Source organism: Neoarius graeffei, chromosome 19, assembly GCF_027579695.1.
Source record: "Neoarius graeffei isolate fNeoGra1 chromosome 19, fNeoGra1.pri, whole genome shotgun sequence".
In the NCBI taxonomy this organism is placed as follows: Eukaryota; Metazoa; Chordata; class Actinopteri; order Siluriformes; family Ariidae; genus Neoarius; species Neoarius graeffei.
The window spans coordinates 9,866,036-9,886,532 of NC_083587.1; the positions used below are offsets into that span (position 1 = coordinate 9,866,036).

The 20,497-nt window shown below is 44.6% G+C and overlaps 1 protein-coding gene across 1 annotated transcript in view; it reads right to left on the minus strand.

Annotated features, from left to right (window-relative positions):
* The window catches only part of LOC132867693 (zinc finger protein 345-like), a 94,909-nt gene that overhangs the window by 8,943 nt on the left and 65,469 nt on the right, over nt 1-20,497 (minus strand). Inside the window, exons 4-5 of the mRNA XM_060900704.1 lie at nt 4,818-4,885; nt 4,470-4,648 (exon numbers count right to left, since the gene is read on the minus strand). Coding sequence (XP_060756687.1) covers nt 4,470-4,648; nt 4,818-4,885 — 247 coding nt within the window. The remainder of the gene's footprint in view (nt 1-4,469; nt 4,649-4,817; nt 4,886-20,497) is intronic.

Sequence of the window (20,497 nt, forward strand, 5' to 3'; positions counted from 1 at the left end):
ATGGCATGAACAAAGGAGATTTCTGAGGACCTCAGAAAAAGCGTTGTTGATGCTCAACAGGCTGGAAAAGGTTACAAAACCATCTCTAAAGAGTTTGGACTCCACCACAGTCAGACAGATTGTGTACAAGTAGAGGAAATTCAAGACCGTTGTTACCCTCCCCAGGAGTGGTCGACCAACAAAGATCACTCCAAGAGCAAGGCAAGGCGTGTAATAGTCGGCGAGGTCACAAAGGACCCCAGAGTAACTTCTAAGCAACTGAAGGCCCCTCTCACATTGGCTAATGTTACTGTTCATGAGTCCACCATCAGGAGAACACTGAACAACAATGGTGTGCATGGCAGGGTTGCAAGGAGAAAGCCACTGCTCTCCAAAAAGAACATTGTTGCTCCTCTGCAGTTTGCTAAAGATCATGTGGACAAGCCAGAAAGCTATAGGAAAAATGTTTTGTTTCAAAAAGAAGTGTTCCAAGATGGCGCCATGGACAGTTGCCTCAGTACTTCGCTCTCTCGTACTTTCTACGTTTTTGTGCATTTGTTGTGTTTCTTGCATTTCTTCACTGGTCACATACTCTAGAGAAGAACTCAAACATTGGATTAACCACCAGTAAAGTTCTTTCATCGGCTTTCATCAATCCGGAAAGTTTTTCCAGAGTTGCTTGTTGGGGGAGCAGCAGCTCTCTATGGATTACGCCGTGGACGCCAGAGACACTGGGGGAAGCGAGCTGGCACGCTCGTCAGACTGAGGCAGCGGGGTTTTCGCACTGCGCTCCCAATCTATTCACCTGGCTAACGTCTGCTCTCTGGCCAATAAGATGGACAAACTGCTGCTCAACACAACACAAATTTTAACAGATCTGCTGCCTTATGCTTCACCGAAACCTGGCTCGGTGAGCACATCCCAGACTCTTCTTGTCCATCTGCCTGGATTTCACCTTCACCGAGCGGACCGCGAAACGGAGCTCATGGGGAAAATGAGGGGGAGGCAGAGTCTGCTTTTATATTAACGAAGGTTGGTGTACTGATGTCACAGTTCTAAATAAATCATGCAGTCCTCATCTGGAGACATTATTCATAAACTGCAAACCGTTTTATGCTCCGCGAGAGTTTTCCTCGTTTATTCTGGTTGGAGTTTACATCCCCCCTCAGGCGTGTATTAATGAGGCGTTACACCTGGCTGACCAGATAAACAATGTGGAGAAAAACCACCCTGACCCTTTGCTCATTATTTTGGGGGACTTTAACAGAGCAAACCTCAGCCATGAACTGCCAAAATATAAACAGCACATTAAGTGTCCCACCAGGGACTCCAACACTCTGGACCCCTGTTACACTTTTTTAAAGGACTCGTACCACTCTGTCCCCCGTGCAGCCTTAGGACTATCTGATCACTGTATGGTTCATCTTATCCCGTCCTACAGGCAGAAGCTGAAATCTGCTAAGCCTGTAGTTAAGATGGTGAGATGGTCTGATGAGGCCAAAGTGGAACTACAAGCCTGCTTTGACTGCACTGATTGGAGTGTTTTTGAGGCTGCAGCTTCAGACCTGCATGAACTGACTGACATCTTACATCAGTTTTTGTGAGGATATGTGTGCCCACCAGACCTTCCACACATACAATAACAAACCCTGGTTCACCGCAAAACTCAGACAGCTTTGCCAGGCCAAGTAGGAGGCCTATAGAAGTGGGAACAGAGTCCTGTACAAACAGGCCAGAAACACACTCACTACGTTTACATGCACATAGAGAGAATCGAATTTCTGCCGTTGCTCGACTGAAATCAAAGTTCAAAATACCATGTATACACCTTAATTCGGCTGAAATTGAACCGAACTTGATTTCTCGGAATCGAGCTACATGACCTAGTTTATGCGATTTCTGCCGAGCTACTTTGTGCATGTATACCCTATCGAGCTAGTTGTCGAGCTACTTCCAGAAGTGACGAGTGACGAGACCACAAGCGGGAAACACAACAGCCTCGGTCGGCATGACAACAGTAGTAGCGAGCAGCAGAAGAGGTCAGGAGGAACAAACGAAGAAGAGAAAATGGCGATGTAGAGCTCTCTGAAGTGTGGGTGGAGCACAGAGGACGGCAGGACAAAGCTTCTGGTACTAATAGGCTTTTTATTGTCAGACTTTTCAGTTTAACAGCCTACTTTTATTCTTGAGAGAAAAAAACACACACACACACGCGCGCGCTGTGTTCTAGTCCCAGGATGAGCTGTCCCCTCTGCTCTCCCTCTGCCTCCTTAAATAGGGCGCGGTTACTGGGAAGATACACAAACAGGTTAATTACCGTCAGGTGTAGTGATTCTGCCACTCACCTTCCCTGGCTCCGCCCTCCTGTCACAGACCGGCGCTTGACCACGCCCCCACTGCCACAGGCAAGCAGAAACGTGCACTTCTGGAGCAATGAGGAGACAGACTTCATGCTCATTCAGCTTAAGGAGTTGAATATATTAAAATTCATGGACGGGAGAAAAACGCGCAATGGAGAACACGGAACTGATAACTTTGTTTACACTCTTGAATAGCTCTTCTTCATGACGACAACCGGAAGTGTACCAACACGATGGGGCGTGTTGCGCCACCTGTGGCTCGGGTGCACAATGCACCTCACACAATAGCCCGATTTCAGTTGTGTGCATGTAGGATTGGATTTCTCTGGCACCCTGCTGGGACCTTCAGCTCGATTACCGACAGCAGCTCGATTTGGATGTGCATGTAAACGTAGTCACTGTTTGGTTTGGATCGGTCACCAAACAGAACAGACTGCAATGGACAATAAGGTCTGCAGAGAAAACTATTGGTGTCATCCTGCCCTCCATCCAAGACTTGTACTTGTCCAGAGTCAGGAAACGGGCAGATAACATCTCTGCGGCCCCCTCACACCCTGGTCACAAACTGTTTCATCTTCTCCCCTCAGGGAGGCGATATACATCACTGTATGCAAAAACAACCAGACAAGAACAGTTTCTTCCTTCAGGCTGTCTCTGTGATGAACAGCTAAAATCCAGATTGATATATCAGTAATATCACTTGCAAAATATCTGCACACTCATACTGTCATTCTGTGCTCACTGTTACTTATATTTATACTTATTTAAATTTACTATTCATCTTTGCACTATGCACCATATTGCACCAAAAGGGAAATCCTTTCTGTGATGAACAGCTAAAATCCAGATTCATATATCAGGAATATCACTTGTAAAATATCTGCACACTTATACCGTCATTCTGTGCACACTGTATACTTTATATTTAACTATTCCATACTTGACTTACCTGGATTACTTTGCACTATGCACCTATTTTTGTTGTTGTTTGCTTATACACTATCTGTTTTGAACTATGAGAGCCAAGTGAACCGGAGTCAAATTCCTCATGTGTGTCCACATACCTGGAAATAAAAGTGTTTCTGTATGGATGAGACCAAAATAGAACTTTTTGGTTTAAATGAGAAGCATTGTGTTTGGAGAAAGGAAAAAACACTGCATTCCAGCATAAGAACCTTATCCCATCTGTGAAACATGGTGGTGGTACTATCATGGTTTGGGCCCGTTTTGATGCATCTGGGCCAAGACAGCTTGCCATCATTGATGGAACTATGAATTCTGAATTATACCAGTGAATTCTAAAGGAAAATGTCAGGACATCTGTTCATGAACTGAATCTCAAGAGAAGGTGGGTCATGCAGCAAGACAACGACCCTAAGCACACAAGTCGTTCTACCAAAGAATGGTTAAAGAAGAAAAGTTAAATGTTTTGGAATGACCAAGTCAAAGTCCTGACCTTAATCCAATCAAAATGAATGAAGCAAATGAAGCAAGCAGTTCATGTGAGGAAACCCACCAACATCCCAGAGTTGAAGCTGTTCTGTACGGAGGAACGGGCTAAAATTCCTCCAAGCCAATGTGCAGGACTGATCAACAGTTACTGGAAACGTTTAGTTGCAGTTACTGCTGCACAAGAGGGTCACACCAGATACTGAAAGCAAAGGTTCACATATTTTTGCCACTCACGGATATGTAATATTGGATCATTTTCCTCAATAAATAAATGACCAAGTATAATGTTTTTGACTCATTTGTTTAACTGGGTTCTCTTTATCTACTTTTAGGACTTGTGTGAAAATCTGATGATGTTTGAGGTCATATTTATGCAGAAATATAGAAAATTCTTAAGGGTTTACAAACTTTCAAGCACCACTGTAGTCAGTTTCGCAATAGCAAGATATGCAGTGGGCGGACTTCACATGTCTCAAAGGAAGCTGATAGACTTCACCCTGTGGTTGGTCACGGTCATATGATCGAGAAGACCTACCTGGTTGGTGGAACAGGCCAAAATGAGTTCTCTGGGGAATGCTCTAGTTATTGCAGACTGCATTGTACAACAGCTTTCATCCCAGAAACATCACGAAATGATGCAGAAAATAACCTCTATAACCTCTTAGACAAAAGTAACACCTTGCTGTCTGGTTGTTCCTGTAGGTGCAGGACTGAGTTCTTTGGTGTACTCCTCTTCATACCACACCAAGAGCTCCTGTCCTGGGTTAATGGATCGACAGCAACGATACAGAATTCCCCCTTGATACTCAAATGCCACAAGATTCTGTTCTTCTTCATTACGGGCACAGTTCACATACCTAAAAGAGTGAGGCAACATTTCAGAAAAAGGTAAAAATCAGATCAGAGTTATAGACTTGGAGAAAGCATGGCAGAGACATCAATGACATGAAGATAAAGTTCTTCCAACAAATGAGGAGCTGTAAAATCAAATCATTAAAACAACCCAACAGCTGGTGTACTGCTCACCTCATCCAATTCACATGCGTCTCTCTTTTGGCATCAATGTATTCTTCACACTGCATGCTCCTGTATACCTGTAGAAAAATACCACATTTACTTTTTTTTTTTACACGAAATCAAAATATGGCTTTAAATGGAGTTTACAGAAACAAGAACAATGGCACATGCCAATATTATTAAGCCTCATGAAGGCTGAATTAAAGGTTTTTGACTATCGTAAGATTCACAAAACAGCTGACAAGCTCGGAGATGAATTTAGTAACTATAGGAAAATGCAGGCAAGGCTTTATCAGAATTTAGGCAGAGGAAAGTTCTCTCATAAAAGGCTTTACTTCTGACATGGCAAAGCTGTGCTGCGAATCAGACCTCTCTGATAAATATCTGTCCCTTGTGTTTTGGTCACTAAACAGACAGCTACAAAAATACACAACTTTAAAGGAACAGTCCACCGTACTTCCATAATGAAATATGTTCTTCTCTGAATTGAGACGAGCTGATCCGTACCTCTCCGAGCTTTGTGCGACCTCCCAGTCAGTCAGACGCGCTGTTACTCCTGTTAGCAGTGTAGCTAGGCTCAGCATGGCCAATGGTATTTTTTGGGGCTGTAGTTAGATGCAACCAAACTCTTCCACGTTTTTCCTGTTTACATAGGTTTATATGACCAGTGACATGAAACAAAGTTCAGTTATACAAATTGAAACGTGGCGATTTTCTATGCTATGGAAAGTCCGCGCTATAATGACAGGCGTACTAACACCTTCTGCACGCTTCGACAGCACATAAGGTATCAATGCGCTGTCGAAGCGCGCAGAAGGTGTTAGTATGCCTGTCATTATAGCGCGGACTTTCCATAGCATAGAAAATCGCCACGTTTCAATTTGTGTAACTGAACTTTGTTTCATGTCACTGGTCATATAAACCTATGTAAACAGGAAAAATGTGGAAGAGTTTCGTTGCATCTAACTACAGCCCCAAAAAATACCATTGGCCATGCTGAGCCTAGCTACATTGCTAACAGGAGTAACAGCGCGTCTGACTGACTGGGAGGTCGCACAAAGCTCGGAGAGGTACGGGTCAGCTCGTCTCAATTCAGAGAACAACATATTTCATTATGGAAGTACGGTGGACTGTTCCTTTAAAAATCAGTTCCGTCTCTAAATGGGTTTTATATAAAATATTTTTGATCTGTACAAGTAATATTTATTTGGGCACCAATGTTTTAGTTCAGTGTAGCAGTGTTCATCTTTAATTTAAATGATTTTAAGTTTATTTTTAGTTTTGTGTCCTGAAAATAGTAGTTACATTTTAGTCTTTTTTTTTTTGGTCAAGATTTCATCAATGGAACTCAATTTTAATTTTAGTCTAATTCTATCAATGCTTTAATCATAATTTCCTCAGATAGTCGCATGGTACTTGTAAGATATGCCCTGTAGTTTTAAGAGGGCCTGCTGCAGCAGGGGTTTAGCTGGACTCCCCCCCCAGCATATGGCTGGTTTTGTCACTATGCAGAAGTTACATGACTCAGCGTAAATGAGTACACCCCCCTTTGAAAAGTAAAATTTTAAACAATTTCCAAAATGTTAAGACAAAGTTTAATATAACATCTGTTTAACTTATAACGTGAAAGGTTAATAATATAACTTGGATTTCACATTTTTTTCAGTTTTACTCAAATTAGGGTGGTGCAAAAAATGAGTACACCCCACAACAAAAACTACTACATCTAGTACTTTGTATAGCCTCCATGATTTTTAATGACGGCACCAAGCCTTCTAGGCATGGAATGAACAAGTTGGTGACATTTTGCAACATCAGTCTTTTTCCATTCTTCAACAATGACCTCTTTTAGTGACTGGATGCTGGATGGAGAGTGATGCTCAACTTGTCTCTTCAGAATTCCCCAAAGAAAATAATTTCCTTACACCACAAAGGTGAAGGCTACAAGATGATCAGCAAAGCTTTACTTATCAGTCAGAATACTGTAGCAAAAGTGGTACAAAAATTTAAGAAAGATGGAACTGCAACCATCTCACAGAGACGTCCAGGACGTCCACGGAAGTTAACACCTTGACAGGAGCATCTTCTGATGAGAAGGGTTGAAGAAAATCGGCATGCAAGTTCACTGCAGTTATCTACAGAAGTAGAAAGCCAAACTGGGGTGACTATTTCCGGTGACAATATGGCGTACACTGCAGAGGAATGGCATGCATGGATGCTGTCCACGAAAGAAGCCTCTCCTAAAGCCCAGGCACAAAAAAGTCCGCTGAGAGTTTGCCAGGGCCTATGCTGACAAAGATGAAGACTACTGGGACGCTATACTCTGGAGTGATGAGACCAAGATAAATGTTTTTGGAACTGATGGCTTCAAAACTGTATGGTGTTGCAAAGGCAAGGAATACAAAGAAAAATGCAGGGTGCCTACAGTGAAACATGGTGGTGGCAGTGTCCTTATGTGGGGCTGCATGAGTGCTGCTGGTGTTGGGGAGCTGCATTTCATTGATGGCATCATGAATTCACAGATGTATTGCTCTATACTGAAAGAGAAGATGCTACCATCACTCCATGCCCTTGGTCGTCGTGCACTTTAACATGATCCTAAACACACATCTAATGCCACTGTTGGATTTCTGAAGAACAGGGTGAAAGTGATTCAGTGGCCAAGTATGTCTCCTGATCTGAACCCAATCGAACACCTATGGGGAATTCTGAAGAGACAAGTTGAGCATCACTCTCCATCCAGCATCCAGGTCACTAAAAGAGGTCATTGTTGAAGAATGGAAAAAGACTGATGTTGCAAAATGTCACCAACTTGTTCATTCCATGCCTAGATGATGTGTTGTCATTAAAAATCATGGAGGCCATACAAAGTACTAGATGCAGTACTTTTTGTTGTGGGGTGTACTCACTTTTGCACCACACTAATTTGAAGTAAAACTGAAAAATGTGTAATCCAAGTAATATCATTAACCTTACTTTCACACAAGTTAAACAGATGTTATATTAAACTTTGTCTCGTCAACATTTTGGAAATTGTGTTCACCGAGATATTGTTTAAAATGTTACTTTTCAAAGGGGGTGTACTCATTTACGCTGAGCACTGTATGTATAGTTAGCCACGACTGTAATGGTGATGAGCGCTATTTTCATATGAAGACGTTACTTTGTTCAGACCAATGCCGTGTGTGTCCTGACTCATATACCCGTTAGAATCCAGGAGCATTATGAAAGCCATGTGAGCAGGGAAGTCAGCGAATCTAGCAAACCGAATTCACTCCCGCTTCCCAACTACGGTCAGGAACGTGAAAAAGAGGGAAGGCAACATACTGGAATGGATTTTGCTAAGGATATTTCCCCTAGCTGTAAAAATTCCCTTGAGAAGTAAACTAGGATGATTGACTGAACAAAACCAGCTATCTTGGGTCACGTTTATTCGTCAGGGCATAATGAACAGAGATTGTTTTGCCGTGCTTTTACCGGCCCTCTCTGTGGGCCTGTCATTTCAAGTTCACATGACAGCATACATGTTCTCACCGGTCAATCACAACCAAGTTAGCTAATGCACATTAACATTCTATACTAAGGCAAAAGCAGTGTGCAGCAGTGAAACAAAAGCCATGGAAAGGTCAAAAATTAAAGGAGGGGCCAAAAAAAAAGGCAGGCATTAGAGGCATAGGCTTCTAAATGTTCTAAAAAAAGAAAATCTACATACTGTTTGGGCATCAGCACCCTGAATTGGCCTGCAATGCCATTTTCAAGGACCAGAATGAAGAGCTTAAAATGGACATTAAAACAGCTATACACTAGGCTGTTGCCTCTCGCGGTTACCAGAGGACTAGCCCCCCTGTAACCCTCGCTGTATAGGTGAGACTATAGGTCTAGTTCCTATCTAGAGTGTTTATACTGTTTATATTGTTTATGAGTGTTTAGTCTATGTCTAGTTCTTATCTAGAGTGTGTTTTATATTGTTTGCTTTTTCAATTATTCTACTTTATTTATTGCATTGTCTGTTTGCACCGTGGGTCAGAGAGGACTGAAATTTCATCTGTGCTGTATGTCGAGCACGTATAGCATATTTGACAATAAAGTTTACTTGACTTGAGAGGCCGAGGGCTATGGAAACGAAGGTCAGCGCCGCCCAATGTGCCTGACTGCATGGAGTGGGAAGGAGATGGGCTAGGCTGCATGTTCATTTAAAACTGCTGTAACTTGCCCAACCATAACTGATTATCATATGTACCAGAGATTTCCAAGCTTGTTGGGGCTGAAGCACATCAAAGGTTGTGAGGGAAATTTAGTGGATGACATTCCTATTCTCTGTTTCTCTGTGCGTTGAGTTCAAGTGGCCTAGTGTACTGAGAAAGATGTTCTTTCCTATGTTGTAATCGCCTTTCTGTGGCCTTGGTGGTGATAAGCAGGGTGCCCGAGTTCTGCATAGCTACACAACCACCTGCACATACCAGAGCACGCCAGGTGCACGCTTTAACAAAGCTTCATAGAAATCTTGAGCCAATCACGTTTGGATGCGAGCAGTAAGCAAATATCTTCAGAATATAATAGAGAACATTCCTAAGAAACAATTCAGAGTGCACGTGCTCTCAGCATCATTGATGTCTTCTCTCTTCTTCCTCTTTCCTTTTTTATAAATCTGTTTTATATGATCTACTATAATAAATAATTGAAAAGACAACTGCTGAGCGTTCTGAAGTGTTTATTAGAAGTTTCCATTACAATTTGGTGTCCCTGGGTGGGCCCTATGTGTCTGATCCTCGGACGACGGAACACTCCCAAGGCTATGGTGTGGAGCTGAGAACTCGGACGAGAGACAAGACTGTCAGGGCTCACCGAACCAGTAAGTGATAACTTTGCATTTTTGTGTAAAGAAATTAGTGGAAACAGTATTTAAAGACTGATATAAAAGATGGACAGAAGTTTGTCCGAGCCCAGGAAGACTGTGTTTGCAAAAATGAATAAAACACAATTTTGAGACAATAAACCGCGAGTAGTTTATTGGGTTGTGTAAGAGAATTATCTGCCCAAGTGACGACTGGGTAACGGCTCACCTACTCGAGAGAGGGAAGTATGGGTGCGTGTCTCGACGGATTCACGCTCAGCGATTCGTAACTGGAAAGAATTGAATCTTGCTCCCTTTGTTGTGTGTGAACAACTGGCCCGTCTTAGGAACGGGATAGAGAGGTTCGATCACGAAGTCGCAAAGACACACCGGTGTGCACACAAAATACTGATGAATTAACAGAGTACTGTCCTCCTCCAAACTCTGAAACAGAGAAATAGATTTTGTACACATGCACGAGTTGTCTTTGAGGTTGTTGTGCGAAATGATACCTACTTTTAGCTTAAGGTAAATATCAGATAAATTGTTTACTAATAACATACCTAAAGGATTATTGTGTCGCATTTTTGGACATAGTCCAACTTTTTCTTCTTGTGATCCTGATTTAAAACAAACAAACAAACAAACAAGCAAACAAACAAACACACACAAACAAACAAACTCAGCCATTGTCATAACCTATTGATATAACTGTGTACAATGAGGAACAGAAACAGTAAGTTAGGGAAAGAAAAGAAAAAAGCAAGTAAGTGTGAGGCTACATGTGCTATCATAAGAATTGGATGTTCCTATGACAGCCCAAACATCCAGTTTATGAAAACCTCGTATGGCGAGGATTATTTGGCATAGTTTGATATATGGGTAAAGGACTTAGGATTCCCTGAGAAGGGCAGTTTTAGTCCCAGGCAGATAGAACGGTTAGAAGAAAAGTTGAAACGGAAGGAAAAAGAAGAGTCTGCTGATAATGTTAAGTTCTGAGGGGACTGGAGGGCGTTTTCTGCATGGAAAGAAGAAACACGACAGGCAGGGCTCTCACCCTCTTCTCAGTGTTTGAAATTTCAGATGGACCCTGACCTGGAGTCTGCCCCAAAACCAACACACACTGCCTCCTCAGCAAGGCGGAGCATCACTCCCACAAGCGCTTCACCCACAGAAAGGGGGAGAAGTCGAGACAAAGAAGAAAAAAAAAAAAAAGAGCATCTGGAATCTCTCCCAGCCTACCAGCCACCTCCAGCATCAACGTTTCTTCTTGCTTCTCCATCACACACGAGATCCGATCTTGCATATGGCGACAGAAGAAACACCCTCCTGGACCTGATCACATGCTCACCAGTGGGTCCACTAGGCCGTAACCTAAAGTCTGAAGTTCTCCATCTTCCAATGGTGGAAGTGTCTGGAGCTGACAGCGCGTTTCTAGTCCACAGACCCTGGACGACAGCTGACATGAAGGAAAGCATGGCTTCTCTTCCCAACGTGAGAGAGGTAGGAGGAAAGAGATTTGGAAACGAACTGATGTTTTGCAGAGAATTCCGACCGACCACCCATGAACTTCGCAGCCTAATCATGACCAAGATGGGTACAGATTTCCAGAGAGCAGCCAGAAGCTGACCAGCAGATGGCAATAATGCATACAGAAATACCCTCACTGCTCTCTGTGCTCATCTGATTGAAGCTTTTCCCTTGAACATAGACATTACTAAGATCAGTATGTGTAAACAAGAAGATGGTGAAGTGGTGTCAGCGTTTCTCGCCAGTCTCACCGCCACACACGAGAGAAACAGTGGCCTGACCAGACCCGTGACCCTGGCTGGAGTGGAAGGTACTCCTGAGGTCTGCGAAGCACACCTGCGGAACAGTTTCATGAACGGTATGAATCCAGCAATGGCTAAGTCAGTAAAGCAGCTCCATCTCCAGTGGGAAACCACCAGTCTCACCAAGATCGAGCAATACGCTGTGCATGCAGAAAGGCTGCTGAAAGAGAAGGAGAAGACAAAGTCAGAACAAAGAGACCAAGACCTACACACCATCACTCTCACTCTTCTCCAGACTGCTCAGCCTGGACAAAGAGGGAGGGGTAGGGGCCAAGGCAGGATGACCTGGGGTGACTCATCCTGGATAAAAGGCCCAACCTGCTACAACTGCAATCGGAAGGGACACATTGCTTGAGATTGTCTCCACAGTAGCAGGCAGAAGCCCCGTGAGGAGTACAGCAAAGCAGACTGACGGGCGGACTCCGGGAACGGGCCCCATACAGAGAACGGGAGGTAACACACACCTGATGATACACATACAGGAGCATTCACATAACGTTAAACACATTAGTAGCAGCACCTGCATGCAACAGCAAGACTACACAGAAACGCCTGATACACCAGTCCAGATAGATACACCTGAAGTTGCATCAAGTTTGTTAAAATACACAACTACTCCCTTCTCTAAACTCCCTTGCATGCCCCTCACTGTATGTGGGCATGTGTTAACTTTTTTAGTAGATTCTGGAGCAGGACGCTCAGTGATACAACATGGGGTACTTCCAGTAGACCCACCGCTCAGCTCAAATTAAATTCAGACGATGGGCATCTCAGGACGACCTGTAACCGAAACTCTCAGTCAACCTCCCGTGTAAAAGCGAGGGAGGAATAGTTACGTCCCACTCATTCCTCATCTCACATACATGTTCAGTAAATTTGTTCGCACGCAATTTAATGTGCAAATTAGGGGTAAATCTCACATCCACTCCAGATGGACGAACTATTGAGGTAACCGAAATGTGCGGTGTGCAGTATGGGTTTGGAAGCCCCCTGTATGTGTATGTCTGGCAGCTTTGCTCAGATCAACTCGCACAAACTCCCGAACACCTTGTACAGCTCACACACTTGAACACCTCATCAGTTGACACAGATTATATGAAAGAGGAAGATTTGCATTGTACAGCACATGTTCACCAAGGGCAATATGTAAAGTTTGAAAAGTCTTGGTTTGCAGACCCTCATGTACATGAACGATTGACCCTCAAAACTACGTATTGGTCTAAACATTATTGCCCTGTGCAGGTCCATTTTACTCGTTGTCCAAACAGCTGCATCAATGTTCATCGCAGTGTTCTCAAACATGTTATATGCTGCCTCGTGTTAGAGGACTCTGAGGTCGGCTGCTGCCAGCATGATTTCTTTGACATCGTTAATTCTATACCCCATGTCTCGTTAGCAAAGCCACGAGCCGCCCATTGGAAAGACATGGGGAAGTGGGTCAAGAAGTGCGCAGTCGATGGCAATGAACGGTCCCAAACAGAGGACCCTAGTGTGTTGTTTTGCCAAAGGCTTGGGGTCTACAAACAAAGTCATGCTGTGTGTGTGCGCATGTTAAGCGCAGCATAATATTAGCCACTGATGACCGGGATCCTGGGGACCCTGGCCATAGTGGCCTGTTTGTTTCCACAGGCACAACTCCAGCAGAGGTGCACCCCAAATTGGCGGGAGTTCCAAATTCCGTTTGGGCAAAGGGTAAACATGATGTAGGCCTAATAAAGAATGCTGAACCAGTGGTGATCACCCCCAAATCAGATTTCAGGCCTAAACAGACTCAGTACCCATTCAAACCAGAAGCAATTGCAGGCATAAGACTGGTCTTTGATTCATTGCTGGAGGCAGGTGTAATTGTCCCTTGCCCAGACTCTCCAGTGCGCATTCCTATTTTCCCAGTTAAGAAGGCAAGAAAACTGTCCCAGCCCGATGAGTGGAGGTTTGTCCAAGATCTGCAAGCAGTCAATGCTGCGGCTGTCCCGCGCGCACCTGACGTCCCTAAAAGGCGACCTGCAGATCACACCCACTCTGGGATTGCCTGACCCAAATAAACCATTGTTCAAATTGTAGATGAAAAGGGTTTCATGACTTCTGTTCTTTTGCAGAAACACAGGGATAGATCGAGACCTGTAGCCTATTTTTCCAGCAGGCTGGATCCAGTGGCGGCTGGACTTCCTGTTTGCCTGCGTGCAGTTGCTGCAGCTGAAAAGGCAGTAACTCCTACCAGAAATATTGGGGGGTATAGACCCCTTCGCAGTAAACGTCATTCATACGCAAGCGGAAATTGCGCGCGCAGCCTGGACCCAAAAAAGACTCAGAAATGCCTAGTTGTTGTGTTGTCAGAATCGTAGCAGTGATGGGGTTAAAATGTTCAGAATTCCAGCAGGATCTCACCCATTCCAAAAAAAAAAAAAAAAAAAAAAAAAAAATCACCGACGTCTATGGCTACAAGCGTGTAGACTGGGATGAAAGCACCATCAAAAATGCGCGGGTTTGCAGCGCCCACTTCATCACAGGTAAGATCAGGCTATTTATTAAATCTTTCTTTTTTATTCTTTCTAGTCTTCGTTTACTGATGTAGCAAAATACTTTGGTAACGTTTGTCTGATTAGCTGGGTCAGAGTTACACAATGTAATAAATATTGTTAGCATGTTAACTTAGCTTTGCATGCAATTTTGTTTGTAGGAGAGGTCTCGCTTGACTCCAGCAGTCCAGATTTTGTGCCATCATTATTTGCGTATGCCGAAAATCACAATTTTAAAGCAAGGATGTAAAGGTAAAATTGTGTGCCCTCACTCTAAATGCCAACTTGTGTTGACTGCTCTAACCTAGCTCCCGCCCCGTTCAGTTTCATTTCTGGTCTCTGCCTCTCGCTTTTTACGCAGCTCTGATTTCTCTTAGCTGCACTCTTTACACTATCATTCCTTTCATGCCATTACCTCCTGCAAATTGCTGTTTAGTGTTGGTATTTGCTGTTGTAGCTAAAGCCACATTGCCATCACATCACTGGCATAATTTGATTAAAACAAAATGAATATCCCATTGTTAATCAAGTTGTACATGCCCGCACATAACAATCGTATGCGTGTAAAGACTTGTAGGCACGACGTTTTTCGTGGGTGTACACTGAAGTCGTGTCAATAAGGTACGAGTATATATCTGGCCATTGTATACCAGGGAACTTACCAACATCGTCCGTCCACTCTTTAATTAAATACGGATCCGGTAGGCGATGTCCACTTGTTAGAGTTAACTTATTTATGTAGCATTCTCGATCTTGTAACGACAATTGTTTGGCATAATCTGACAGCTCATAATGCCGGTCTATGGGCAGCGCCATTGTTTCTGGGTCCAGGCTGCGCGCGCATCCTGGCAAAGGTCGGTTTGTTTACAAACATGCGAAGGGGTCTATTCTCACCTCACCCTTTTGGTCCCACATGCTGTCTCTCTGCTTCTGTTGGAGAAAAAGACATCACATTTGTCAGCACAGAGATGGTTGAAGTATAACACTGTCATACTTGATATGCTTAACATCATTGTGAAACGTTGTTCTGTTCTGAATCCTGCCTCTCTCCTCCCTACAGAGGACGATGGAGAACCACATGACTCTGCTGCTCTCACTAACGATTTTTGTTCCCCCAGGGCAGACTTAAAGAGCGACCCTTTAGGAAAATCCAGACATGGTCCTCTATGTGAATGGTTCAGCCTCCAGAAACCCAGAGACGGGAAAAAACAAAGTAGGTTTTGCCGTAGTCTCAGATCATGAGGTCCTCAAGGCGTCATGTCCGTCCTCAAACCTGTCGGCGCAGGCCGCAGAGCTCTGGACCCTTATCGAGGCATGCAAATTGGCTGCAGGGTGATCTGTCAATATTTTTTACGGACAGCAGGTACGCATTCGGCGTTGTGAATGACTGTGGCACCATTTGGAAACACAAATTTTCTCACTAGCACAGGATCTCCCATTGCACATCATAAACTGGTCCGAGTTGTTGGATGCTATTCTACTCCCTAGAGCCATTGCTGTGTATAAGTGTGCTGCCCATACTAACAATACTGATCTTGTGTCTCAAGGAAATGCCAAGGCGGACGCGGCAGCTAAGTGTGCAGCCTCAGCTTCCAGTTCACCCACTAACCTTGCTTTTCCTCAGGTTTCTACCCCCTGTTTACAACTAGCGGAACTTCAGAGCACTGCCACCCAGGATGAGACAAGTCTGGAAACAGGCCGGCAGTATCTTTGCAAACTTGGTCTAGGTTTGTCCCTCGGGCCGTCCCTGTCTACCAAAACACGTTCCCTTTCTATGCAAAATTGGCACATGGGCTCACCCATGTGTCAAAAGGGGGGATGGTAGCAGAAGTAACAAAGAGATGGTTCACAAAGGGGTTTTCAAATTACGCTGCAAAATTTTGCAAGCAATGCTTGATATGCGCACAACATAATGCAGGTCAATGTATCAAACTAACTCAAGCAGCACACCCAATACCAGACAAACTATTTGATCCAAATGGACTTCATTGAACTGACACTTGGTGAGGGGGGAAAATGGGTCCCTTAAAATAAACTCAGCAAAGCTTGTGCAGAAACAGGGCTAGGATGGACAAAGGTCCTCCCTGTAGTACTCACACAAATGAGGAAGCAAACTAGGCCTAAACATGGGTTAAGCCCATTTGAAATTCTGTTTGGACGAGTACCCAACATGGGGATAGGGCCAGCCCAAGGAACACTGCCGAACACTACACTGTGATGATGCAATGTTGAATTACTGTGCAACGCTGTCCTCTGCTTTGAAATCTATCCACAAACAAATAAAAGAAACACTTCCCAAACCTGCTGAGGGACCTCTGCACGATCTACAACCAGGGGATTGAACAGTGGTGAAGGACTTCCAACGAACCAAGTGGAACAAGCCACGGTGGAATAGCCCATTCCAGGTCCTGCTCACAACCCCAACGGCAGTGAAGGTCACAGGCAGAGTGACGTGGATCCACGCTAGCCACTGCAGGACTGTTCCTGAACCAGCTGAGCAGGAGGAAGAGGAAGGCCTAAGTGACCCAGACGCTGACTAAAGCATGTGAGGAAGAAAGGAAATCACTGCATGGAACAGTGCGAGTATCACATCAATCACGCACGCACCCTCAATAGGGAAGATTATTTCAGTGTCTAGCTGATAGATAAGTTTTAGGGTTTCGAGTTTCCTCCAAGTCCCGGTGAGGTGGGACAAGGGCTGATAGGGCGTGCCAGCCCTCTGAGCACCAATACGCGTCAAGAAGGGCAAGGGTTAACTCAGTAACATCACTGAGGCACTGAACAAGATGTGCAAGAATGCTGAACAATCACGAGCAGATGAACATGGAGGAGTCGAAGACAGCTGGTGGTGTTGGTTTAGTGCATGGAAGACTGATTCCATCCACCATACCAATCCTGGGCTTAGTGATTGTGATGCTATGTTTGCTCCCTGTTTTCTGTCAATGTTGTATGTCTGTGTTTCAGAGGCAGCTGACAAATATTGGTTACCAGATGGTGAAAATAGACCCAGATGACTTGCCTGACTGGCCTCCAAACCCATGTGAAGACCCACCGTTCGATGACATCAGCACAGCTGACATGAAATTAGCCCAAACTTAAAACACTTTCATTTGTGGTTGTTTCCTGTTCTATTGTTTCCTGATCTATGTATATAGCATGCTAGCATTAATTTAAGACATCTATGTCTTACAGAAACAGCCTTAGCATTATCCTTGTACACTCAGACGTGTTAAGTCGAATCTCTCTGGGAACTCTTACCACTGAAATTGTGTACATTTCTTTCTTTAGCAATTATTATCCTGTAGGATAAAAAGGGGGGAAATGTGAGGGAAATTTAGTGGATGAACATTCCTATTCTGTGTTTGTGTATTGAGCTCAAGTGGCCTAGTGTACTGAGAAAGATGTTTTTTCCTATGTTGTAATCGCCTTTCTGTGGCCTTGGTGGTGATCAGCAGGGTGTCTGAGTTCTGCATAGCTACGCATCTGCCTGCACATACCAGAGCACGCCAGGTGCACACTAACAAAGCTTCATAGAAAATCTTGAGCCAATCATGCATGGATGCAAGCAGTAAGCAAATATCTTCAGAGTATAATAGAGAACATTCCTAAGAAACAATTCAGAGTTGCGCATACTCTCGGCATCATTGAAGTAATGTCGTCTTCTCTCTTCTTCCTCTTTCCTTTCCAATTTTATATATCTGTTGTATATGATACACTATAATAACTGAAGAGACAACTGCTGAGCGTTCTGAAGTGTTTATTAGAAGTTTCCATTACAAGGTCAAATCAGAACGTCAAGGCACACCAAATTAAAAGTTGGCTATCAATTATGAAGAATGTCACATTATGATGGGCTAGAAGGTCATTTGCAAAATTTGACCCAGATTGCACTACAGCAGATTGTCAATTATTAAAATAGATAGGTAAATCAGACAGGCAATTGTATAATTTATTAAAAAAGTGAGGCAACATTCATTACAGTGTTTTCCATGAGTTACCTAGACTGTAGTGACCAGGGCAGGAATTTCACGAGGGCCATGGCCCTCATGCCCTCTCAATTTGGCCTTGTGCCCTTGGGGAAAAAAAAAAAAAAATCTGCCATAAGGCCACAGTGGCCTTGATGCCCTGCGGTTTTGTAGTCTGCCTCGTGACTGCCAATAGGCTTTATCACCACCTGCGTCTATTGAAGGAAAAAAAAAAAGTCTTTTGAGGACATTCTGGATTCTTATTGGGCAACTCATCAGTGGTGGATCGGACTCGAGCCTAGCATGAACCGCTCCAACGTGCTATAATGACATCAATCCATCACCAGCCAACCAGGAGACTTCAAGTCAAGTCAACTTTGTCAAATATGCTATACATGCTCGACATACAGCACAGATGAAATATCAGTCCTCTCTGACCCACGGTGCAAACTAGCAATGCAATAAAAATAGAATAATTGAAAAAACAAACAATATAAACAGTATAAACACTCGATAGGAACTAGACAGACTAAACACTCAAACAATATAAACAATAAATAAACAGTATAAACACTAGATAACAAGACAGACTAAACACTCAGACAATATAAACAGTATAAACACTAGATAGTAACTAGACTAAACACTCATACATGCATACACACACACACACACGTATATATAAATTGGTACAAATAACCAAACAGTCAAGGGCACTTGAGGTATAGCAGGTAAACATGAAACATGAAATAAGCAGTATAAACAAACTAGCAGCTGTTAAGATGAGGTAGTGCGGAATAGTGCAAATGGGCGAGGTAAAGTGAGATGTGCGGTCCCGGAGTTCAGTGTGTTAATGAACGATGTGTGTGTGTGTGTGTGTGTGTGTGTGTGTGTGTGTTGGGAGGGGGAATCTGTGGATGACATGTAAGATGCTAAAGGGGGGTGTGCAAGCAGAATCTGTGGCAGGGGGCAGAGGGGGGAGGAGGGGCAGAACAGGGAGGGAGTTGAGCCTCCTGACCACCTGGTGAAAAAAACTGTTCTTGAGCCTGCTGGTTTTGGCCCGGAGACTCCGCAGTCTCCTCCCCAATGGCAGCAGGCTAAAGAGGCTGTGAGATGGGTGGTTGGGGTCACCTGCAATTCTGATGGCTTTGCGGGTGAGGCGGGAGTTATAGATATCCATAAGAGAAGGGAGAGAGACACCAATGATCTTCTCAGCTACTCTCACGATGCGCTGCAGAGTCTTGCAGCAGGACACGGTGCAGGTGCCGTACCACACGGTGATGCAGCTGGTCAGGATGTTCTTGATGGTGCCTCTGTAGAATGTGTGCATGATGAGGGCTGGGATTCTTGCTCTCCTCAGTTTGCAGAGGAAGTACAGACGCTGTTGGGCTTTTTTGGCCAGTGATGCGGTGTTGTTGCTCCAGGACAGGTCTTCAGAGATGTGCACACCCAGAAACTTGGTGCTGCTCACCCTCTCCACTGCAGCACCGTCGATAGATAGTGGAGCATGCTGGGTGTGCTCTCTCCTGAAGTCCACAACAATCTCCTTCGTCTTCTCCACATTCAGACGGAGATTGTTGTCCTTGCACCACATGGCCAAGCGGCTCACCTCACTCCTGTAGCTTGTCTCATCGCCATTGTTGATGAGACCCACCACAGTCGTGTCATCCGCAAACTTAATGAAGAGATTTGAGCTGGATGTTGGTGCACAGTCGTGGGTCAGCAAAGTGAAGAGGAGGGGGCTTAGCACACATCCTTTTAGCACACATCCTTGGGGGGCCCCCATGTTTAGTGTGATGGTGCTGGAGGAGTTGCTGCCGACCCGTACAGTCTGTGGTCTCCCCGTCAGGAAGTCCAGCAGCCAGTTGCACAGGGAGGTGTTGAGTCCCAGCTGGTCCAGTTTGTGAATGAGCTGCTGAGGGATGATTGTGTTGAATGCTGAGCTAAAGTCTATAAACAGCATTCTGATGTACGAGTCTTTTGTCTCCAGGTGGGTGAGGGTTGAGTGGAGGGCAGTGGAGATGGCGTCATCGGTCGAACGGTTGGATTGATATGCAAACTGGAAAGGCTCCAGGGCGGGGGGGAGGGCAGACTTGATATGCCTCATGACTAGCCGCTCGAAGCACTTCATGAGGATGGGAGTGAGTGTGACAGGGCGGTAGTCATTGAAGCAGGGGGGAGACTGCTTCTTCGGGATCGGGATGATGGTGGTGGCTTTGAGGCACGTGGGGACAACAGCCTGGCTCAACGAGATGTTGAAGAGGTCTGTAAAGACATCTGTGAGCTCCTCGGCACAGTCTCTCAGGACACGACCAGGAATGTTATCAGGACTCAGGGCTTTTCGTACATTTGTTGTCCTGAGAGCTCTCCTCACGCTGTCTGGGGACAGCGTCAACACCTAGTCGCTGGGAGGTGGTGGGGTCTTCTGTACCGTGGTGCTGTTGTCTGCCTCAAAGCGAGTGAAGTCGTTCAACTGATTCAGCAGAGACGTGGAGTTGTCACAGGTCTGTGGCGAGGGCTTGTAGTCTGTGATGGTCTGAAT